The following is a 25,563-nucleotide window of genomic DNA, read 5'->3' on the forward strand; positions in this document are numbered from 1 at the left end:
AAAGGAGTAATCAAAGCAAAGGGTGGCTAATCTAAATCCTAAAACATTAGAATTTATGTTATTTCATAAATTCAGTTACTTCATAGTTTTTTGTTTGCTACACAATTCCAAATGTGTTTATTCATAGTTTTGATGCCTTCAGTGAAAAGCTACAATTTAAATAGTCATGAAAATAAATAAAAACCATTAAATGAAATTAATTAAATTGACTGCTAGTGTATATTACCTTTTAAGTTAAAATATACTAAAAGGCAAAAAAAATGCATATATATAAAATTCCCCTCTTGCCCCTGCTGGCAGACTTTATCCTTCAAGCTCAGGTCCTCTGCCAGAGGTGTGGGAGCTTGAGGGACCTCCACAGTATCTTTGCTGTTCCTAGGACTGTGCTGTTCTGCATAGAGATCTTGGATGCTGTTCCAGGGATCTGCTGGAGACACTCCCTTAGTTTGGGAGTCACTGCACTAAGAGCATTGATTACCACTGGGTATTGCCTTCACCTTTCACATCTACTCAAGTTCTTCTCTCAGCACCTTTAGTTCTCTAGCTCCTCATGTTCCTTCTTCCTGTCCCGTTTTGACCCCAGGACTTACAGGTCATACTTGGCACAGATGTTCCTGCATACTATGCCAGCCACTTGGTTATGGCATTTATGCTAGCATCTTGAACTCTGCTGTTATGTGCTTGGCTGTCTCAGGGGCACTTTACACTGCCTCCATCTGGGGTCTTGCCTGTCATGGTATGATCTTGTGCCACTTCCTCTATCTGCCAGGGGTACTATGCAGGGGCCTGATGATTTTTCTCTTTGCTCCTCTTCTTTCTCAGGTTTCTGTTGCCTGATGTATTCACTAAGCACACAGTCTGTTGTGGCCATCTTCCTGATGGATGTTTGTTGTGTCATCCTGGAAAGTGGTTCTAACACTCACCAGTCCTCAGTCTTCCTTGTTCTGCTGGGTGTACAGTCTCAGCATGCTGGATTTGGGGTGAAACCCTCCATGCATGGTCAAGGAGGGTTTTATGTTTCCTTTATGTTTCCTACCATTTGTTTTGTTTTGTTTTTGGCAACAAAGAATAAAACCTTACTCTTCTGGATGTCCTTCCTTATGTCAAGATCTGGTTTGGTACAGTTGCCAGTGCTCCTAGGTGTTGCCCAATGCTTGAGTGGTAGGAAAATAGAATAGCTTAGTGAAAAGGGAAGTCTGGGTTTCAAAAAAGAAAAGAGAGACACGTGGAAATTACACTCATAGCAAGTCAATATGAAAGAAACTGCTCGACTTCCCTAGTATTACCTAACCTTACTTCATTTCTAATGGAAAATAATGTTTTGGTTTTTTTAGCCGACATGTAATCGGTGCAGGCAGACTCTTTGTTATATTTATGTTCATATTTTTTCTACACACAATTTAATTTGGGATAATAATATATTATCACTACAACCCACATAACCAGAGTGTTTTTGGAGAAGTGTGTATTGCTCTGGATATATTTTGCACATTGTCGATGACTAATGCAGGGGAAGAGTGCTTTCATTAAGCGAAATCAGATTAAAACCCAATCTTTGCACAGTGTTATATTTTTAGGGCCACCGTGATTTGCAACATTAAACTAATATTAAATTGGGCTAATATTTTTTTTCATGGGGCCCCAAATCCCTGGTGGCACCCCTGAGTACTCTTCCCCATTCCACACTCTCTAAGATTATGTTAAGCAGCCTGGTCAAAAGGTCCACTGCCTGCTCTTCTACACATCTCCATACCTCCATAGGCATGTTATCTGGACTGACTGTCTTTATCTTTTTGTGGCTATTTCACCAACATCTTTACCCCTCCATTCATCTTGACCTTTAGCAGACCTGGCTGGATTTTTACAGTGTCACATGAGCTCCTCAATTATTTCTATTTTGTAATCTTACTGATTGTAAAATACTTTAACAGTGCTGTTGCTTATGAATTAGCACAATTTGTGCAGTTAATATTTTTTTTATTAGGAGCTGCAGTGTTCAGTACATCAACATAACAACAAGTTGACTTGTTTTTTCATTTAGTCTTTTACCTTATTGGGTAGTATAACTGATTTCATTTTAATCTAAACAATTCTGACAATAAAAAGAATAGAATCAACATTTTACACTGTAATGGTAAATTGGTGAAATTAAACACTGACTTATCATTTTTGTTTTGGCCAGCCTATTACAGAATGAAGTATCACAGACTGAAGAAAAAGAAAGAAAATCCATCCATCCATCCATCCATTTTCTTCAGATAATCCAGGGCCAGGTTGCAGGGCCAGCCTAAGCAGAGATGCCCTGGACTCCCTCTCCTGGGCACCTCCTCTAGCTTGTCAAAGGATTTCCTAGGCCAGCCAAGAAAAATAATCTCTCCAGTGTTTCCTGGGTCTGCCCCGTAGCCTCATTCCATGCCCAGAACAACTCACCCAGGAGGCGCCCAAGAGGCATTCTTGTCAGATGCCTGAACTTCCTCACTGGCTCCTTTCCTACTCTGAGCCCCACCCGAATGGCTGATCTCTTAGTGAGAGGCCAGGTAAACCTTGAGAGAAAGCTCATTTCCACCACTTGTATCCGCGATCTCATTCTTTTGGTCACTACCCAAAGCTCGTGACGATAGGTGAGGGTAGGGACATAGATCGACCGGTAAACTGAGAGCCTCGCTTTTATACTCAGCTCTCAATTCCCCACGACGAACCGGGCATCACTGCTGCCGCAGCACCAATCTGTCTGTCAATCTCCTGCTTACTTCTCCCATCACTCATGAACAAGACCCTGAGATACTTAAACTCCTCAACTTGGGGCAGGAACTCATCCCTGCACTTAAGTCATCACACCACCCTTTTCTGACTGAGGGCCATGGCCTCAGATTTGGAGGTGCTGATTCTCATTGCCGCTGCTTCACACTCGGAGCTGCTGGCTGTCACTTGATGAAGCCAATAGAACCACATCATCTGCAAAATGCAGAGATCAGATTCTTAGACCACCCAAGTAGAAGCCTTCGCCCACTTGGCTGCGCTTAGAAATTCTGTCCATAAAAATTCTGAACAGAAAAGGGCAGCCCTGGTGGAGTCCAACACCCAATGAGTCCAACTTATGGCTGGCTACGCAGACCAAGCTCTTTTAGCAGTTGTATGAGGATCGAATGGCCCATAGCAATGGGCCAGACACCCCATACTCCCGAAGCATATCCCACAGGACAGTCTGAGGGGTACAGTCAAATGCCTTCTCCAAGTCCTTAAAATACATGTAGACTTGTTGGGCAAACTCCCAGGCGTCCTCAAGTAACCTCAAGAAGGTAAAGAGCTGGTCTAGTGTTCCATGACTGGGACAAGAACCACATTGTTCCTCCTGTATCCGTGGTTGGACTAACGGATGGACTCCAGCACCTTGGCATAGACTTTCCCAGGGAGGCTGAGGAGTGTGATCCCCCTATAGTTGGAGCACACCTTCTGGTCTCCCTTATTTGAAGATGGGAACCACACCCCTGGTTTGCCAATCCAGAGGTACCACCCCTGATCTCCACGCAAGATTGTAGAGGCATGAAAGAAAAACAAATTCAACTAAACTAAAATAAATGGGATTCAATACTGTTGCCATCATGTTCTGTGTCAGACCATATCATCACCATTGGTTTGGTGTCATGTACTGAAATTATAGATTAGAATTAGATTAGAATGTTGGATTAACAGTCTTACAAAATAAAAATAACAAAAAACAAAGCAAACATGGCAGTTCAGCTTCTTATTAAAACAGAACTTATCATTTAACTATCATTTTAATGAATTATGTCAAGGACATGGGGGGAAAAACAAACAAATGATTTGTTGGTATTCCTAGAAATGAGGGGGGGAAAGTTGGTGAATAAAGAGATCTATTGATCCGTTCTCTTCCACTTATCCTTATTAGGGTCGCAAGGTGGCTGTAGCCTATCTCAGCTACCATAGCGAGGTACACCCTGAACAGGTCACCAACCTGATGCAGGACTAACACAAGCTTGCAATAAATTTTGCAAAGCTATTTGTGATGGCAAGAGGATAAACTCGTCTAATGTTGGTGGCCTAAAAGCTTTTTAAACTGTAATTTGGACTGTACAAGAAATATAAAATAAACTTATACTAAAATAAAACACCTCAAACTGCCCAAACTAATGTCATGCCAAGGAAGAAGCCTCAAAACTTTATACATAGCAATTATATAAGTTAAGCAAGTTCTTTCTGCACACAAATGTTTATATCATACAACAACAGTGGGAGCATGTCTGTCTGAAATATGTTATTGGTATCAAATTCAAAATATGTTTATATTAAAAATGAAACTGCTGACACTCCAGATAACAGACTGTGATTTTCTTTATATCCTTTCCTATGTTTGAATTTCATTAAGCAGTGGCTTATAGTATTCACAGAAAATGATGCATAAACTGATCTGATCCACTCCTCAAGTCAGCAAAGAATTATATGACAAATTGCAATGTCTGGATTGTTATAATAGCTTGTGGGGATAGGTTAATTGGAAAATCCAAATTGCCATTAGGTGTGAATGTGCGAGTGAATGTGAGCGCAAATGGTTGTCTGTCCCTGTGTGTTGGCCCTGCGACAGACTGGCGACCTGTCCAGGGTTTACCCCGCCTCTCGCCCTATGACAGCTGGGATAGGCTCCAGCGCCCCCCGCGACCCTGAAAAGGAGAAGCGGAAGCGAATGGATGGATGGATGGATGGATTGTTATAATATACATTTGATTCATGAAATTAGATTAAATAAAACACCTGTGGATGACAGCAGTTTATATAATAATTTGAAAACAAATCAAAGAAACCAAATGAAGGAAAAGCAAGAAAACAGCTTGTAATGAAGTGAATTTTCAGGTCAACCATTTCCAAAAAAAAAGCATCAATGAAAGTCTCCACTCAGTTTCAACACAAAGAGAGGCCCTAATATAAATACGTAACACTGAGTGGAATAACAGTTAAAAGGGTTTTATTACATGAGAAATTACAATAGAGATTGATGCAGGCTAAAAGATGCAATGGACAGCAAAAACAAAGACAAAGACATCAATATTTCACAGTTTGTTTTTATTGATAAAATCTGTTGCCTTCTGTTTGAAATCTGGTTCAAGTTTACACTCATTCAACAAGATCTTCACATAACAAGATACGTGACTGACATGTCACATACTGATTAGATGATGATGTGATCCTGCATCATTACAGGTTAGATGGCAAAAATAACAATAATAGCAAAGTTATTATAAGCACACAGTTTGTGTGAACTGATGCCAGCATGTTTGATGGAAAAGGCCCCTTAGATTCCCATGATGAGCTGAATGTTTGAAACAAGAAAAATCTTTCATAATATTAATTGTTTCTGTACTCTTCTTTCACCTTTTTTCTCTTTATTTGTCCCCCTCCCTCCTACGGTGTCTTATTTTCTCTTATCTGTTTTATCTCTTCTTTCACTTGCAGGGAATCAGCAGCCTTTTTAGCTCTCTCAAAGTGGTACGTCTGCTGCGTTTGGGTCGAGTTGCCAGAAAGCTGGATCATTACATTGAGTATGGTGCTGCTGTGCTGGTTTTGCTGGTTTGTGTGTTTGGCCTGGCAGCCCACTGGCTGGCCTGTATCTGGTACAGCATCGGATACTATGAGGTGATTGATGAGAACACCAACACTGTGAGGATGGACAGCTGGTTGTACCTGTTAGGAGATACAGTTGGGACGCCATACAGATTCAATGCCTCGAGCTCAGGCATCTGGGAGGGCGGGCCCAGTAAAGACTCAGCCTACATCACTTCGTTGTACTTTACCATGACCAGTCTGACCAGTATTGGCTTTGGAAACATAGCACCAAACACAGATGGGGAGAAGATCTTTGCTGTAGCCATGATGATGATTGGATGTGAGTCCTTGTCATTTCCTTTCAACTTATTTCTCTGTGCCAAATATGCAAAACATTTCTGCCTTCCAGTTGTTTTTTGAGTTTATCAAGGTACTTGGTACTTTTTCCCTTATGTTACACCAGACAGACTCCATGATGCTGAGATCAGGTCTCTTTCTATAGTCTCCAGATTATCTCTTGCACTCTCTTTGTACTGCTCATAAATCATTTCTTCCTGTCAAAACAACTTATTTTAGTTCTTTATGACTCTGACTGGATTGTCAAACATCTCCCCATTGATATTAAGGCAGTTTCAACAATCTGTAAATTCTTAGTCTAGGCTTTGCCATGTTTAACCAACCTAATGTTACAGTATACAACCTGGTAAATCCTGGAATATCTGTAGTTATACTGTACACCCGAAAAGTAAGGAGCTAAAGCATGCTCTTTAAGCTCTAGTCAGCTGCTACCAGAGAGGCCTTTCACAACATGCAGCCTTTGTTACCGTCATTGTTAATATAAGCAAAAACTTCTCACGACACTGTCAAAATGAAACATCCAGAGAGAGAAGATATTTTGATTCATAGCTCTGTCAGTCAACCTACACGTGAATAATAGTTTAACGATCAAATATCCTGTCCCATTCTTATGTGTGTTTGGTTTATATTAATGTATATAAATGCAGGACTAGGTAAACTTAAACCACAGGACTGTGTGCAATGTCTGTGTTTTTAAGTTGGAGGTCTAACAGGAGATTCAGTTTCCTGTTAGACCTCCAACTGTCTTTTGAAGCAAAATTAATGTAACATCCTGTGTTCTCCAACTTGAGTGTATTTAAATATATATGGAAAATATATCAATTTAAATATAGAAAACTATTCATCTCCATCTAGTTTAGTGTACTAGAAATACCAATGACAATACCACTGTCTTTTTTTCTTGCTGACCCCTCCCAGAAACTATTGTTAGGCTTCCATTGCATTTGCTCATTCAGACTCTCCAGAAGATTTCTTTTTCTTTTTCCCACCAACAATATCATAAAATGTTCTGTTACCATTCCTACTCTGCAGAAGATAAATCTTCTAATGTCTTTGTCTTTGCACTATAAATATATTTTATGTAACTGCTGAAAGTAAAGGCAAGCAGACAGTTTGATGTTTTCCAGAGCAGAGAGGACATCTGCACGTTAAAGCTTTTCCTCACTGAGCTGAAGAATGAGGAGCTGTAGTGTTGACAATTTGTCTCCTTGATCGGAAGCTCCTGTCACCTTGTGTCATATCAGAATCTACAGTCTGTTAGCCTAGATCAGCTTCACACACCTAATGTTGCAGAAAAGGCAATCAAATGAAATATGTGTCTAAAGCTTCGCCTGTAAATTGGAAATAATGAAAATATCTGATTTGTGATGGCATTGTTAGGCAGCAATGAAATACCTCTGAAATTAGGTCCCAGAGTGTTTAATGAAAATCCATTTCTAACCCAGTTTTAGTTGCTGTTTTTGAGTGTGCAGCGATTTATGTGGCTGTGAGAGCTTGTCCCTTTGAAACTCTTGTAAAGACACTGTACTGAGACTATATTGAAGCTACCAAGCAGTCTGGTCTGGGTAGACCATTTGGTTTCCTATTAGAATTCACAAGGAACGAAAGGAATGAAAGCTGTAATTAGCACACCTTTCTTGTCCACAAAGTGGCTGAAAGTTTGGGTCATTAGGAATACGAGTGAGAGAGTTATAATGCTAACTGCAATATCAGGTTGGAATCTGCAGGAAAGACAAAAAATAGATGGTTAATTTCCTTTCCAGAACATTCTACATCTGTGATATCTACATCAGAGATATTGGACTCAAATCTGTTCATCACTTCTGTGATAATACCAAGAGATTCACCATTTTATGTAGCCTAAGGAGCTTGGAGTTTTTTGAGGACGTTTCATCTCTCAACCAAGAATCTTCTTTAGCTCTAAAACCAAATGGTGGTACAGAGTACAGTAGTTACAGAATAATAGTTTGCCATTTTTGCAGTGCACATTGAGGAGAATGGAAACCTTAACACTGAAGTTTACCTGAAGCCCACAGACACAGACCAGTACCTACTCTTTGACTCCCACTACCTTGTGGAACACAAATTTGCAGTAATGAGGACCCTGCAACACTGGGTAGAAAACGCTCCCTCTAAGCAAGAAGGGAAAGAAAAGGAACACACACATCTAAAGAAAACTCTTAAACCCAACTGGGCCTTCATCAAATCAGCAAAGATGCACAGGAGAGAAGGTCTGACACCAACTTTGGGCAAACAGAATGACAAACGGAACAACACTGTCATTCTTTGTTTATCAGGTTTATCAGAGAAACTCGAGAATTTTAGTCACGCATGACATCCCAGACTTCAGACCCAGCAACACCCTCAGACAAAAATTGGTTAATCCCAAGGAGAAAACTCCCAAACACAAGCTAAACAAAATAGCTGCATAGCATACAAACAAAATAGTGTATGCTATGCAGTGCGGTGAGGCTCGGACATCTACACTGGAGAAAAGAAACAGCCACTCAGTAAACCCATGGCACAACATAGAAGAGCCACTTACACAAGACAAAATTCAGCTGTCTATCTGCATCTAAAGGGTAAGAAGAAGAAGATAGATGGCTTAAAAGAGGAGTGCAAGAAGCCATCTACAGTGGTGTGAACAAGTGTTTGTCCCCTTCATGATTTCCCAAATTTGGTATATTTACCACACTTAAATGTTTGAGATCATCAAACAGATTTAAGTATTTCACAAAGATAACACAAGTAAACACAACATTCAGTTTCTAAATTAAGATGTTATTATTAAAGGAGGGGGGGGGGGGGGGAGTCAAACCTACATGGCCCAATGTGAAAAACACACATGCATTTATACTGATAAATGTGTGTGCAAAAGTTTTGAACCACCCCCATTTCTATGTACTTTGCTAGAAAAATGGTAAATAGGTCCAGCAATTTCTTGAAACATGGAAAAGCATACATCAAAAAACAGTATGTTTGACATAATCAAAAATGTTTCCTAATGAACTTGAAAGTCAATTCTAGATTTGTATCCTTTGTTCTTTATTCCTTCATAGCCTTAACTTTCTTTCTCTCTTTCGCTTTCATGTAATTTTTTTTTTTTGAAATAATCTTTGGGAAAAAGGTAATTCCAAAGCTGTTCTTTGGTGGTTGAATGCCTTTACTTGTTTCCTGTCAAAATGATCCCTTCAATAATGTTGAAGCCTGAGCTCTGGGGAGTCACTGCGTGACCAATATCGTTCCATTTTGTGTTTCTCTATCCAAATTTTACTGCACTGGCAGTGTGTTTCGGATCTTTGTCATATTGAAAAATTAAGCCACTGCATTTATAATCCCCAGCACCACTTTCTGAAATGCAGCCCCATCCATAACATCGCATTCACTATATTAGATTGGTGTAGACACTCAATCTTGTACATCTCTCCTGATGTCCTCTGTAAATATTAACAATGAACCAAAAATTTCTAATTTGTATTAATCACTCCATAACTTGTTGCCACTGCTTTTCAGTCCATCTTTTCTGTATTTTGACATAGCCTAGCTTTTTCTCCCTATTTCAATTCTTTAAGAAATGTTTCTAGATAGTCACTTAGGTTTTTGTTGAATTTTTGTCTTTCAGATACTGCTCATTTGCTGCTTTAGGTCTGACTTTTGTTCTTTCATTAACAATTTGTGTAGTTTCCTCAAATTTATTGAGGACAAACTGTGCACCATGCAAAAATATGGCAAATTTTCAACTAATAGTGTTCCTATCCAGGGGGGTCTCAGTGGATGTAGGTAGCTTATGTGACGGAACAAAGTGTGCTCCTTTGGAAAACCAATGACACCCACCAGAAATGATGTTTTAATAGCGAAGTTGTTCAACTCACAGCTGGGTGACCCAATGGAGGGCAGCTCCATGGGTAGATTGTGGTACATATTGACGATTGGGTAGACCTGTGCCAGGGTCTGGTTCCTCTCTGAGAGTGAGACGGATGGTGCCTTCAATTTCCCTGCAGCAGCGTTCTGCCATATGGATCAGCTCTCTGACACAGCTGCTCCCATACCAGGATGTGATGTTCTGTGTTAGGATGCTCTCCACAGTGCCTGTATAGAAAGTCCTGAGGATCCCTGGAGAGACCCTGAACTTCCTCAGTTGTCGGAGATGATACAGGCACTGCCTAGCCTTTTTGGATTAGACCTGAATGTGGGCAGACCATGCCAGGTCTGAGGAGATCCACTTTATCCATGTAGGCTGCCCAACACCACTGTGCTATCAGCAAACTTCACAATGGTATTGGAGCCATGGGTGGCCACCAGAGATGGGCTACGCGTTACTGTAATCCGATTACTTTTTTCGAGTAACGAGTAAAGTAAGGGATTACTATTGCAGAAAAGGTAATTAGATTACTGTTACTTTCCCGTAAGCACGCTGCGTTACTGCGTTACTAAAACCATGATTTTTTTGCGAGAGTGTCTCATGTCAATGACGTAAGCGAGTGCGACGTTTGTGGCAACAGCTGTGTGCAGATCAACAGTGGATAATATAACGAGTGCGGGAGAGAGTATGAGCGTGCAGCGTTTAAAGCGTGGAAGTACTGACCTTACTTTGAGTTTGATTCCGTAAAAAGTGACAAAAACATTAGTGTCCGTTGTGCGTGAGAAGAAAACTTCTTTTTACAGCGAAAAAAGCAAGCACTGACAGTACGCTGCCACAGCAATGTGTAATTCACAGAGAAACTGCCGTATCCTTCCACTGACTGCTGCGGCACACCTGCACCAGGGCAAACATCCGCCTGTCCCACTCCTGCTTTACAGGTGAAAATAGAGCAACAGGACCGCTGAGTCTTTGATTTTATTTATTTTCTGCTGTGTTTTACTTGCATCTATTTGATAGAGTGAGTGTAAACACAAAAAACTATTTTATTTTATGTGCAGGAATATGCAGAAAATAGGTTTAAATGTTAAACAAATTTCTTCCAGTCAGAGAATGTTGCATATAATGTTTGCTTGATGCATAAAGTTAAAAGATTAAAACTAATAAAACAAGTTTAAAAAGAGACTTTTTCATTTGATTACATTTTATATGATGGATTATGCAGTAAAAGTAGAATTGGGCTAAAAGATCTATTGCTTTATTACCCAATTAGGGGATAAATCACGTTTTAAAAAGTAACTAAGTAATTAAGGATTACTTTGGGGGAAGTAATCAGTAATTAGTTGATGATTACTTTTTTCAAGTAACTTGACCAACTCTGGTGGCCACGCAGTCTGAAGTATAGAGGGAGTAGAGCACTGGCGACAGCACACATCCCTGTGGCGCTCCCGTGCTGATGGTGATGCTGTTCGAGATGCACCTACCCACCCTCACCACCTGAGTTCTGCCAGTGAGGAAGTCCAACACCCATGCACACAGACGACTGTCGAGTCCTAGATCCTTCAGCTTAGTGAACAGTCTGCTGGGCACTATTGTGTTAAACGCTGAACTGTAATCAAAAAACAGCAATCTCACATAGTTACTCTGTTTCTTGTCCACGTGGCTAAGGGTGGTGTGCAGGACATGGGCGATGGCATCCTCTGTGGATCTGTTGGGTCAGTAGGCGACCTGGAGCGGATCTGTGGTGTTTGGGATGGAGGAAGAGATAATGTTCTTGAACAGCATCATAAGAAAACATAAGAATTGGGAAGTGGCGAGGAATAGACATAGGGCAGGCTTGAAACTTGAAAAAGGCACAGAAGACAGGTCTGTTAACAGTCATTTAACATGAAGTTAACTAGTTAAGTTAGTTAAGTTTTTTTTTTTAAAGCAGCTTGACTGCTTTGGTAGATGGGAGACAAGTTTCAGCTTAGAGTGTGTTTGTGAATAAATTAATGTTACAAAATAAGAAACATCTTAACTGCTGCGCACAACAGCTCAGTAGTGGACCTATAGACCTGGCATCTGTTCTGAACCTGCTGTTATTGTTTTAACACCAACTCAGCTCCACCTCTGTGCTGAGGCTGCACAGCAACCTTTCGGGAGGTCACAGCAAGTTCTCTATGCTGCGGTCAGCTCCACACTCATAGTGGATGACAGCAGGCTCCGGCTGCATGCTGGATGGGGACGGCATTGATCTGATGACCCAGAGTGCATACTGCTGACAGGCAGTGAGGGAGAGCAGCTGAGTCAGGGATAGACTGTAGCAGGCATTGATGGGCTGAGCTGTGGATTTGCTAAAGGTTAATTATTTTATACAGAGAAACACCAGTGCACATGTTCATTACCTTGTAGGAAAGACAACAGAACTTTCCAAAGAAACATCTTTAGAGTAAAAAGAAATGCCTGTTTGCTAGAAATGTCCTCTTGCTTAGAGCACCTCTCAAATGATCACTTGCATGAGGTGAGAATAGCTAATCAGAGATTTTGACTTTTTTAATATGTTAGTCTGGGGTGGGAAATTAATGTCTCTGTATGATTTACAGCACAAAATGAATGCCAGTCCTGTAATGTAGTACACAAGCCACAGTTAACAACAGTCACACGGCGCTTTATAACAAAAAGTTTTTCCCTCATAATGATGATCAATTTAGAATCCCCAGTTAACTTGGTACATGTTATAAGCATGTGTTAGGACTGTGGGAGGAAGCCAGAGCACCCACACAGACACAGTAAAAACATTTAAAAAAAGGCCAGAGTCAACAAGGAGATTCAAACCTTTCATGCTGTAAGATTACTAAACTTCTGCACCGTCCTCTACTGTGATTTCACTGAACAAAAACCTTAAACCATAAAAAATCAGTTGCAACTATTGAGCATTTACATTTAAGTGCCTTATAACAGAATGTAAACAGATGATAAAACTGAAATTATGTTTCTTTCCCGAACACTTCTTTGTCATTGTTATTTCAAAGAGTGTTTTGAGGTCTATTAAGTGAATCACACAACATGTTGATGGGCTTTTACAAATCTGGTCTTTTCTCTGCTGTTGATTTCAAAAAAAACTTTCAAAAACCTGTCACTTTTTATTATCTTTCACTTCAATCTCTTTGAACTAGGAGCTAAATGAGGAGCTATTTGTAGCTGATATAATAAGGAGTTTCAGAAATTTCAGACAACTTGTACAAGTATTCCAGCATTGCTATGGATAGAAATTTCCTACCCAACCTAGCACCACTGATTAAAAGTGGGCCGTGAGGTCAGTTTCATGGTCATTAATATGTTAGTGACCACTGACAATTGATCAGTGACCACTGATCAATGGCCATGGGTGCCATTGACAGAGAGGATGCAGTCACTGCATTGGGAGATGGTGAAAGATGTACCCTTTGGCCCCCTCTGCGATTCAGAGATGGTCTTTCCCTTTTCATATAAATGGCCTCAACCAGCATCCCTCCCTGTCAATGATGTGTGCATCCTCGTCACTGAAAGAGCAGTCACAGAGTTAGATCTTCTGTGGTCTGATGTGACGCCTTCATATTATTTATCAGAGTAATTTGTCGTTGTTTGAATCAAAAGACTCTTCAGAGTCCTGTCAGCTTAAGCAGAGTTTATTCGCATGACTGTGGCAGTGGTCAATGGAATTAGATAGTTAATGGATAAAGGCATTTCATGCATCTCATACTGGACTTTCGTATGGTCTTCACATTTTTGTATTTTCTGTTTAAACTTATTCTGTAACACAATAAGTTTTTAGTATTTCATATCTTATAATATGGTATTTGAGCACATCTACAAGTGACTGAAGTGATTGCTGCAACACTAAAATTCTGTTTTGTGAATAATAAAGACAGGTTTGACAATATAACATCTACAATGTAACAGTAGGTTTTGTAGAGAAGTATAAGAACTTAATGTTTTTTGTCCTCTGTTTACAGCGCTGCTGTATGCCACCATTTTTGGTAACGTCACCACCATCTTCCAGCAGATGTATGCCAACACCAACAGGTACCATGAGATGCTCAACAGTGTGAGAGACTTCCTCAAGCTCTACCAGGTCCCCAAAGGCCTGAGTGAGCGTGTGATGGACTACATTGTGTCCACCTGGTCCATGTCAAGAGGCATTGATACTGACAAGGTAAGAATTCAGTCCAAATCATTGTGTTATGGGAAGTGAAACAGCTGGTTGTGGTTGTATTTTTATTTATTATGAATTTTTGCTTCTATACAGTTATAGCTACAGTTTTATCAGTGGCATCACTGCCCAACCAAACTGAAACCAGAATTCTTAAAGTTTTAAGTTAGTTTTGAAAAAGGGAACCATTCATACTCTTCTGCACAAATAAATCACAATATATTTCCATGAAGAGAACTATGAAAACTGCAACCACTAAATACCTGCAAAGAGTAAGGCAAGTCCTGAGCAGTCAGCTGAATGGAATGAACAAGATCTGGGCAATCGACACTTATGCCCCACTGGCCACTGGATACCTGGCTGGAATAATAATATGGCCAAAGGAGGACATAGAATTCAATTCAATTCAATTCAATTCAATTTTATTTATATAGCGCCAAATCACAACAAAGGTCGCCTCAAGGCGCTTCATAGATACAGAGAAAAACCCAACAATCATATGACCCCCTATGAGCAAGCACTTTGGCGACAGTGGGAAGGAAGAAACCTCCGGCAGAACCAGGCTCAGGGAGGGGCGGGGCCATCTGCTGCGACCGGTTGGGGTGAGAGAAGGAAGACAGGATAAACATAGAAGCCACTGACATCAAGACAATGAAGTTCATTACCATGCATGGAGGGTATAAACCCTAAATCGAGCATATTGAGACTGTATGCTAAAGAGAAGGAAGGAGGCCAAGAACTAGTTAGTGTCTTTGTTGTCCAGGATGAAAAAACAAAGATCCATGAATACATCAGGAAGGTGCCACAGCCAATCCTGTACTTAGTCAATACTTCAGGCAGTCATGACCAAAAGGTTTGGCAGTGGAACAATGTTTATTCCATGTGCAACTTCAGTTTTTATTGATATTAGTTTTTATATGTTTTGATGATACAGTGAAAAACAATCACAAGGATTTCATAAGTTTCAAAAATTGAATATTGGCAAATAAAAGTTGCTGGTGAACTGCTGGTGAACAGTAAGTAGAATGTAGTTCATCAGCATGGAAATGAAGCATAAAAAGGGCAGCATCATTATGTCTGCAGCAATGATCATTATTTATCTGGCTCTATGTGACGTCACCTTGGTCTAACTCTGTTTGCAGGTGCTGCAGATTTGTCCAAAGGACATGCGAGCAGACATCTGTGTCCACCTCAACAGGAAGGTGTTTAAGGAACACCCGGCATTTCGCCTGGCCAGTGATGGCTGCCTGCGGGCTCTGGCCATGGAGTTTCAGACCATCCACAGCGCCCCTGGTGACCTTATCTATCATGCTGGAGAGAGCGTGGACAGCCTTTGCTTCGTCGTGTCAGGATCGCTGGAGGTCATCCAGGACGATGAGGTGGTGGCCATTTTAGGTGAGGGTCTTCAGTCAGAGAATAAGGCTAAGATTGTTAAAAAAATGAAGTGTTACGGGTTCAAATGTTGAGGGTGAGCACAAAACAATAATGGTCCAGAAGAGCTTCGGTCAAACAATGATTTTAATGAACACACGCGTGGGGAGATGAACACTGCCCACCGACAGCATCGATCTCCGCCCAATGATACACAAGCAGTTGTTTTATACCATCAGGGTTTTGTTTATGACACACCCCCCCCCCCCCCCCCCCCACATGCGTCAAACAGGTATAATTCATGCATAAGTTTCAAAAACAACAAATGTTCTGTTGACGACTTTTGACACATTTAAAAGGACATCTTCTCCGTCTCGAGGCCAGGTGCTTCCTATTAATCTTCTAACTCTCGATCTCCTGGAACAAACTGTCCCTTAGGCAGACACAATTTTGCAGTCACAAACTTTTGCAAACTATTATTTGAACTCTTACCTAAATATGAGTCTAACTACTGTTTGTGTGTGTGTCTCGACCTCCAACGCACTCAGCCTCACCCAGCCCGTTGGCGCTTCTAACCTTTTACCAGACAGAAGCTCTCTGTGATAGGTGTAATAATTTTAACTAAGAACATGTGTAATCTATTGAATAAATGCTTTGATGAAATGATAATTAATGTAATGGTAATGATGATGGTTATGAATAGTAGCAGTAAAGTATTTCCCTGATCTCCACAGAAGCTTTAGTCTTTTTAAAGGACAGTGTGACAGTGGGAAGGAAAAACTTGCTTTTAAGCAGGAAGAAACCTGTAGCAGAACCCAGCTCATGAAGGGGCAGCCATCTGCCACGACCATAGGGGATGAGAGTGGGGAAGACAAAAGACATGCTTTGGAAGAGAGGCAGCAATTAATGGTATCTAAGTAGCCTAGAGCTACTGCAGCATAACTAAGGGAGAGTTCATGTTCACCTGATCTAGTCCTAACTTTATGATCTGTCAAAAAGAAAAATTTTAAACCTAATCTAAAAAGTCTGTCTACCAAATCCAAAGTGGGAGCTGGTTCCACTGACTATTATTCTACTTTTAATTATCCTAATAACCACAAGCAAACCAGCAGTGTGAGCGCTAAATGCTCTATTGGGGTAATACACTAATATGACGTCTTTAGAATAAGATTTTAAATTCGATTCTGGATTTAACAGGGAACCATTGAAAGAAGTCAGTGTGGGAGAAATATGCTCTCCATTTCTAGTTCTCATCCCTACTCTTTCTGCAGTGTTTTGGATCAACTGAAGGCTTTTAAAGGAGTCTTTAGGACAGCCTGATAATAATGAATTCCAGTAGTCAAGAAGTCTAACCTTGCCTGACCTAGTTTTTCAGGATCACCCTGAGAAAAGATGTTTCTAATTTAGAAACATTGTGAATATGTTCAAAAATTCAAAGATATTAGAGAGGCATTAGAGATCATCCAGGCCTTTGTGTCTTAAGGCAGTCCTATAGTTTAACTAATTGATGTGTATCATCTGGTTTGTGGCTAGATAAAGCTGGGTACCTGCATAGGAGTGTAAATGTATGCTATGCCTTTTATTGATGTTGTGTAAGAGAACAATATATAATGGAAACATAATTGATCCTAGCACAGATAGGAAAAAACTCTTCAAATAAACCATTCCTCTTCAGATGATAAGTTAGCTGTTTTACCACTACTCTTTCACAATTTTTTAGATAAAAGGAAGGTTGGAAGTTGGCCTATAATTAGGCAAATGCGGTAATTATAGGCTAATTTGTGAGCTAATTATATTACACCTTCCCCATTGCCAAGTAACTAGTTTGTACATTTCTTATAGCCCATTTGTTGAAACGAAAATGATTTATTGTCCATTGTACGCTCTCATAGTAGTGCTATTAACCCTCCACACTATGTGGACCAAATATAAATAACAGATCAATGGTGTCTTTCAAACGCTATTGCTTCTAGTTAGACACACACACTTGGCAGATTATTTGTTACTTTCTGCATGATGAGAAAGAAGGAAGGAAGGAATGGTTTGCCACGTGGCCAGAAGCTGAGATGAATCAGTTCAGTCGGGCAGCCCCATGGCCAACAGCAGCGCTAGAGCCGATACAGAGGACGGCCCGCATAGAAAATGGCAGTGACACAGGGCAAGCTGTGAATGGAGGCTGTTGGGCAGCTTGGCAGGTGGCTGGCATGCAGGACCAGACGAGGTGGATCCTGCAGGCGATGGCGTGGGAGCTGCGGGTAGAGGAGCTGCAGGTGATGATGTGGGAGTCGCGGGTGGAGGAGCTACAGGCGATGGCGTGGGAGCTGTGGGTGGTGGAGATGAAGCAGGACCAGCAGGTGCGGAAACGTCTGGCAGCTGAGACGAAGCAGGGACAAACTGAACTGAATACACATGCGGCACTGACAACTACAATGACAAGACAAGGAACTGAGGGAAACTGAGGACTTACACGGGCTAATGATGATGGTGATAAGAGAGTGTTGAGTACACAGCTGAACTTAATGTAACTAATCATTACAGGACGTGGAACTAGACATAATGCACATAGACAGAAGGTTACCACACTAAGACAGGAAACACATGGACCATAAACAGTGAACATAAACAAACTGAAAACACTGGATCAACAACCCAGGAACCCTGAAACATACATTTTATAGTCAAATGTTCATCTACCACTAGAATATAGAAAAAGGACATCAGCTGTCCAAACCTTGTGATGTACTGCTGACCAAAAAGAGCACAAAGTTTCATTTCACATTTGCCCACAAAACTTCTTGATTAGTCTTTTGGGAAAATATTTTTTGGACTGATGAGATAAAATCTGTCTGTGTAATACACTATCACAACTCCTTTTTCCTTTCCGGCATGGCCACGACTGAAATAGGGAAGGCATGATTAGAAGATGCTCACCGGCTGCGAAAGCCAGTCTCCCCTGCCACCCACTGCACATGCTCCACCCAGGTCTCACTGTGGATGACAACATCATCTAGGTAGAAGCAGTATATGTAGCTTGTGGACACAGCATGCAGTCCATGAGGCGCTGGGGATCTGACACAAGCCGAACGGAAGTGTCTAAGACTCTACAGACAAGGGAATCTGCCAGTAGCCTTTGGTTAAATCGAGCATTGTAACAAAAAGTGAGCAGTGCCTAACCAGTCCAGGAGCTCGTCGACCCGTGGCATCAAACTGTGAGATCTCATTCACCTTGCGATATTCAACACAGAACCATATACCCCCATCTTCCTTTACTCCAAAAACAATGGGGCTACACCACGTGCTGTGTGACTCTTCTATTACTCCCAGCTTTAGCATTTCAGCCAACTCCTTTTGAACCATTTGTCTCTTGTGCTCAGGTAACCTGTAAGGTTGTGAACGCAGGGTCACACCAGGCTGTGTTTCAAAGTGGCACTCCATGGGAATCATATGGCTGGGCAGGGGGGAACACATCTACAAACTCCTGTTGCAGTGTAGCAACATCTGCTCGCTGGACCTGTGTGAGATGGTCATCACAATGGAGGAAGACGGGAATGATTGAATTTGGCACCTCTGGCCCCAACTAATCTCCTCTTTCAGACTCATCAGAGAAGCCTCCATGTTTCTAGGAGATTGAGGTGATATACCTGTGTGGCTCCACCTCTGTTTCACCGCACCACCTCATAGACTACCTCACCCACTTTCCATGTGACCACTAAAGGTCATAACCTCCCCAATGTGTGCAGCTTTGCTCTCAGGTCCAGGATGTATTGAATCGTATTCTTAGCCAGGCTTGGACCTTCCTCCCAGCTTTCTTTAACCAAGTCCAGCAACCCCACAGCTTTCTGCTGGACAGCAACTCTGGGAGAAAATCCTGTGGATGCCTGGAGCACCTCCTACACTGTAAACAGGTCTCACCAGCAACCCAATTGCAATCATCCTCATGAATGAACTTCTGAATCATGGGCTTATTCAGAGATGACCTGAAAAAAGTGTGCCTATGCCACAATTTTTGGAGGGCTTTCAGATCTGGAAACAGAGAGGAAATGAACAGAGAGTCAGCTGAGGAAGATGAAAACCAGGTAGGCCACGGGTCCGGATGGAATCAGCTCCAGACTATTGAGGGACTGTGCAGATCAACTTTATGAGGCTATCACATACATCTTTAACCTCAGTCTCTGTCTGGAGAGGGTCCCCATTCTGTGGAAGACCTCCTGCGTGGTCCCAAAGACAACGCACCCCAAGGAGCCGAACCACTTCAGACCCGTTGCACTGACTTCACATCTGATGAAGACCATGGAGAGGATCATACTACACCACCTTCGCCCATTAGTTGGGAGAGACCTGGACCCGCTGCAGTTTGCCTACCAGCCGAACATCATCTACCTGCTGCATTGGGCCTTCTCTCATCTGGAGAGCACCAGGTGCACTGTGAGAGTCATGTTTTTTTTATTTCTCCCGTGCCTTCAACACAATCCAACCCTCAGTGCTAAGGGGGAAGCTGCAGTGGGTTAGACCCCAGTATGTGAGGCTGCAGGACTGTGTGTCTGAGGTCTGTAGCACAGGGCCCACAAGGAACAGTACTCGCCCCTTTCCTCTTCACCCTGTACGCTGCAGATTTCAGTTATAACACGGACACTTGCCATCTCCAGAAGTTCTCAAACGACACCGCCATTGTGGGTCAGGTGTCAAAGGGAAACAAACTGGAATACAGGAGGGGTCATCAATGACTTCGTCAGCTGCTGTGAACAGAACCAACTTTGCATCAATGCCACAGATTGACTTCAGCAAGAAGCCAACCCCTATTACACCAGTGAACATCCAGGGTTTCGGCATTGAAACGGTGGAGTACAAATACCGGGTTGTTCACCTCAATAACAAACTGGACTGGTCCACGAACACAAATGCACTCTACAGAAAGGGTCTAAGTTGACTCCACCTGCAACGGTGGCGGAGATCCTTCGGGGTGAACAGAACACTCCTAAGGACGTTTTACGACACTGTGGTGGCGTCTGCCATCTTTTAGGCTGCGGTCTGCTGGAGTGGTAAAGTGGCAGAGAGGGGCAGGGAGAAACTCAACAAATTGGTCAAGAGGGCCAGCTCTGTCCTGGACTGTCCGCTGAAGTCCATTGAGCAGGTTGGGGAGGATGTTGTCTAAGCTAAGATCCACCATGGACAACACCTCACACTGAGCAGCTCGTTCAGCAGTGTACTTTTACACCCACAGTCTTGGAAGAAGTGCTACCGCAGGTCATTCTTACCAGCAGCTTTTAGACTCTATAACACAGGTTATCTTACTGATCAGCAGTGATGGGAATAATGGTGTTACAAGTAACGGTGTTACTAACGGCGTTACTTTTTTTTCAAGAAAATGTGGTGCAGTCACATTACTATTTTTCAACAAACAGACGGCTGAAGCTGTGTTCAGCTTACCGCATCTTATATCAGTTGCACGCAAGTAGCTGACTATGTAAGTAATCTGGGCGCTATAGTTTTAAAAAGCTGCACGCGCTCCCGCGGACGGCAATCACTTTCTGGCAAACGATCACTTTTTGGCACAACACCTGAATATAAGGGGGCAAAACAACCGCATGAGTGCTGCTCTTTGACTGAGGAGGAATAAAGTAGTCGTGGTAAGCCAATCACACGACCACTTTAAGATGTCAAAGCAACAAGGTGATATACACCAGTTTTTAAATTGTGTTGATAGACCACGTAAAACCAGAGTCATGATAAACAATAGATATGTGCTGTCATAGAACTTTAAGTCTGCGTCTAGTGGAATCAGCAAATCTTTACTGAACATGTTACATGGAATTATCCTCTTTGTGCTTTTGTCGGTTTTAATCACATGATCAGAGAATGAAAAACTCACAGTGAATTTGATTTTGTGCTTTATAATCAGTAAGGGGATGGTGCCTACGACTGAACCAGTGGATAAATCAATATAACAAACCAGGACCTAACTTTGATACTAGTGCTTTTCACAGTTTGAGGTAAAACCAGAAGCAGCCATGTGTTTCCACACAGCCACCATACATCAGATACTTCAAGATCTGGATTTTGCAGCAGAGTGACAGATGGTCCCTTTTCTACCTATACAGTGTTTTGTGATTTTTACTGAAGTGTAATACATTGATGTAGCTTAATGTAGTATACTGTAATGGGCAGACTTACACATTGTTCATAGTTATAGCACAACTGTGATTTTCTTACCGGTGATTAACACATAAGATTCTGACCTCACGGTGTTACGCGGAGTAACATTGTTCTGCCCGTGATGAAACCTGTTTATCTGAGGGAGAATTAGACAAGAAACCAAGTAGGTCTGTATTAGTGAAATGAATGGTTCAGCACAATCAAGGACGGATGACATGCCACACTCCCCACAGTGTCTCCTTGGCAAAATCTAATCATGAGTCATGTGACTCATTTTTTTCAGCGTGTTTGTGGAAGATGAGATATAGACGCTCTCAGGCATCCTCATGCATGTACAGTGGGGCAAAAAAGTATTTAGTCAGCCACCGATTGTGCAAGTTCCCCCACTTAAAATGATGACAGAGGTCAGTAATTTGCACCAGAGGTACACTTCAACTGTGAGAGACAGAATGTGAAAAAAAAATCCATGAATTCACATGGTAGGATTTGTAAAGAATTTATTCGTAAATCAGGGTGGAAAATAAGTATTTGGTCAATAACAAAAATACAACTCAATACTTTGTAACATAACCTTTGTTGGCAATAACAGAGGTCAAACGTTTACTATAGGTCTTTACCAGGTTTGCACACACAGTAGCTGGTATTTTGGCCCATTCCTCCATGCAGATCTTCTCAAGAGCAGTGATGTTTTGGGGCTGTCGCCGAGCAACACGGACTTTCAACTCCCGCCACAGATTTTCTATGGGGTTGAGGTCTGGAGACTGGCTAGGCCACTCCAGGACTTTCAAATGCTTCTTACAGAGCCACTCCTTTGTTGCCCGGGCGGTGTGTTTTGGATCATTGTCATGTTGGAAGACCCAGCCTCGTTTCATCTTCAAAGTTCTCACTGATGGAAGGAGGTTTTGGCTCAAAATCTCACGATACTTGGCCCCATTCATTCTGTCCTTAACACGGATCAGTCATCCTGTCCCCTTGGCAGAAAAACAGCCCCATAGCATGATGTTTCCACCCCCATGCTTCACAGTAGGTATGGTGTTCTTGGGATGCAACTCAGTATTCTTCTTCCTCCAAACACGACGAGTTGAGTTTATACCAAAAAGTTCTACTTTGGTTTCATCTGACCACATGACATTCTCCCAATCCTCTGCTGTATCATCCATGTGCTCTCTGGCAAACGTCAGACGGGCCTGGACATGCACTGGCTTCAGCAGCGGAACACGTCTGGCACTGCGGGATTTGATTCCCTGCCGTTGTAGTGTGTTACTGATGGTGACCTTTGTTACTTTGGTCCCAGCTCTCTGCAGGTCATTCACCAGGTCCCCCCGTGTGGTTCTGGGATCTTTGCTCACCGTTCTCATGATCATTTTGACCCCACGGGATGAGATCTTGCGTGGAGCCCCAGATCGAGGGAGATTATCAGTGGTCTTGTATGTCTTCCATTTTCTGATGATTGCTCCCACAGTTGATTTTTTCACACCAAGCTGCTTGCCTATTGTAGATTCACTCTTCCCAGTCTGGTGCAGGTCTACAATTCTTTTCCTGGTGTCCTTCGAAAGCTCTTTGGTCTTGGCCATGGCGGAGTTTGGAGTCTGACTGGTTGAGGCTGTGGACAGGTGTCTTTTATACAGATGATGAGGTCAAACAGGTGCCATTCATACAGGTAACGAGTGGGGGACAGAAAAGCTTCTTACAGAAGACGTTACAGGTCTGTGAGAGCCAGGGATTTTCCTTGTTTGAGGTGACCAAATACTTATTTTCCACCCTGATTTACGAATAAATTCTTTACAAATCCTACCATGTGAATTCATGGATTTTTTTTTCACATTCTGTCTCTCACAGTTGAAGTGTACCTCTGGTGCAAATTACTGACCTCTGTCATCATTTTAAGTGGGGGAACTTGCACAATCGGTGGCTGACTAAATACTTTTTTGCCCCACTGTATTTGTGTACAAACACTCAATGACTCAAAAACAGCGGCTGATTTTTACTTTTTTTTTTTTTTTTTAAAGCGTTATTATTATGACACACATTTTTAAAAAACAAAATCTTGGGACAGGGGCATTTTTATTTCACCACATTGGCTCACCTCTTCTTTTAAAAAGATTGTAGTTTCATGTAGTTTTAAGTTTTTCCTATTAATATAGCTGTTAATAGTAGTATGGTAATCAATTTGATATAACAGCATCAATATCACTATGATAGCAGTTTCAAACATCCTAATTGGCATTTACTGTGCCCACATCAGTGGTGCCACTCAGCAAAATAAATCAGTCCGTTCCATTTAGTTCTGAAAGCACAGTTCATCCTCTGATGGCTCAGATCATGTTTGTGGCCTACTCAAATCAGTTGATTAAGTGAAATGACCACAGAATGTTACTGGAAGTTTAATGGGAGCCCACACACACAGACCAGTCCCTACTCTTTGGCTCCCACCATCATCTTGGAGTAATCAGGAGCCTACAACACTGGGCAGAAAATGTTCCCTCTAAGCCTGAAGGGAAAAAGAAGGAACACACACAGGTGAAGAAAGCTCCTAAAACACATTGTCATCCTAAGTGGGCTTTCATCAAATCAGCAAAGAGGCACAGAAAAGAACCAACTAAGGAGAATCAGATGGACAAAATGGACCAGTATTGTCCTCCCTTATGCGGCAGGTTTATCAGAGAAACTCAGGAGAGTCTCCTCCAAGCATGACCACCCAGTGTACTTCAGACCCAGCCATATACTGAGACAAACACTGATTCATCCCAAGGACAAAACTCCCACACAAAAACCATTACAACGTAATATATGCTGTGCAGTGCAGCGAGGAAAGCTCAGACCTCTACATTAGTCTGACACTGTCTGCCATCTATAATCCAGTTTTGAGATCCCTTCCCAGATACCTTAATGCCCACTCACATTTTGGGTCATTTGCTCTTAGTATGTCACATAATAGGGTGGGGCTAGGTTTTACAATGGGTTCACCTGAAACCTTGGCTGTGACCCACACCCATTTTCACACCTTGACTCTTGTGATTAGGCAGAGGATAAATAGGGGTCCACAACGCTCTTATGGACACTCCCAACAGGGCTTAAAAATCTGTGACTCTGTACCAATTGCTCTTAGAACTGAAGAAGCTTCTCAGGTGAGAGGTGAAGCGCCTTCAAGAAAGTTATAGAAGTCCAGATACTTTTCTTTCCAAGCTCCTTAGACTACAATGACCTGGATGACCGAGAACCTTCACAGACAGACCATAATATTCTGTTTTTTAGAGTTTTAGAGTTCAGTAGAATTCACAAAGGAGCTCACAGCTGTAGTTGTTATATTTACTGGGGAAATGAGTAAGGAGGACAAGGGAGGGATTTGAGGCAGGTTTCTAAGGTGTCCGGAATTGGCATCACCATATTAAAGAGTGTCTGTGAAGGTTCTCAGTCATCCAGGTCATCGTAGTCAAAGGAGCTTGCAAAGAAAAGCGTCTGGACTTCTTTAAGTTGTGAAACCTGGCCCCACCTCGCATGATAAGGTGGGGCCAGGTTTCACAATGAGCTCACCCGAAACTCTGGCTGATTGGGACCCACACCCAGTTTCACACCTTGGCTCAGACGATTAGAGGATCATCAGGGGGTCCTTTTGTCCCTCTGTGGGGGGAAACTCCCACCAGGTTTATATCTGGGACTCTCCACCATTTGACCTTAGAACTGAAGAAGCTTCTCGGATGAGAGATGAAACGTCTTCAAGTAACTTAAAGAAGTCCAGACGCTTTTCTTTGCAAGCTCCTTTGACCATATTAAAGAGTCTAGCTGCTACACAGAATGTGCACAAGTAATTTGTTAGTAAAGTAGCTGTAAAATTTGCATACTATAATTATAATAGTCTATTTATAGATTATCAAAAGGCTTATCTGGGCATACAAGAGTTGTACCATGTATTTGTTGTGCCATCCCTTTTTTTTGCCATCATAAGGAGAATGAGTAAAAGAAAAAAGTTAGATGAATTGTCTTTTGGGCAACACTAGGGCTTCTCCTCCTGGGTATCTTGACTCTTGGCCTGTAAATCTGTGTTAAGAGATGAAGTTAGTGTGGTTTTCATGTTAATTCTGTGGTCTAA

At 41.9% G+C, this 25,563-nt stretch overlaps 1 protein-coding gene across 1 annotated transcript in view; it reads left to right on the forward strand.

Moving 5' to 3' along the window:
* The window catches only part of LOC102784499 (voltage-gated delayed rectifier potassium channel KCNH1-like), a 74,233-nt gene that overhangs the window by 18,476 nt on the left and 30,194 nt on the right, over window positions 1-25,563 (forward strand). Inside the window, exons 7-9 of the mRNA XM_087841415.1 lie at window positions 5,470-5,899; window positions 13,753-13,952; window positions 15,092-15,344. Of these exons, the coding sequence (XP_087697541.1) occupies window positions 5,470-5,899; window positions 13,753-13,952; window positions 15,092-15,344 (883 nt within the window). The remainder of the gene's footprint in view (window positions 1-5,469; window positions 5,900-13,752; window positions 13,953-15,091; window positions 15,345-25,563) is intronic.

This window comes from Neolamprologus brichardi, chromosome 6, assembly GCF_056152115.1.
Source record: "Neolamprologus brichardi isolate AB-2024 chromosome 6, ASM5615211v1, whole genome shotgun sequence".
In the NCBI taxonomy this organism is placed as follows: Eukaryota; Metazoa; Chordata; class Actinopteri; order Cichliformes; family Cichlidae; genus Neolamprologus; species Neolamprologus brichardi.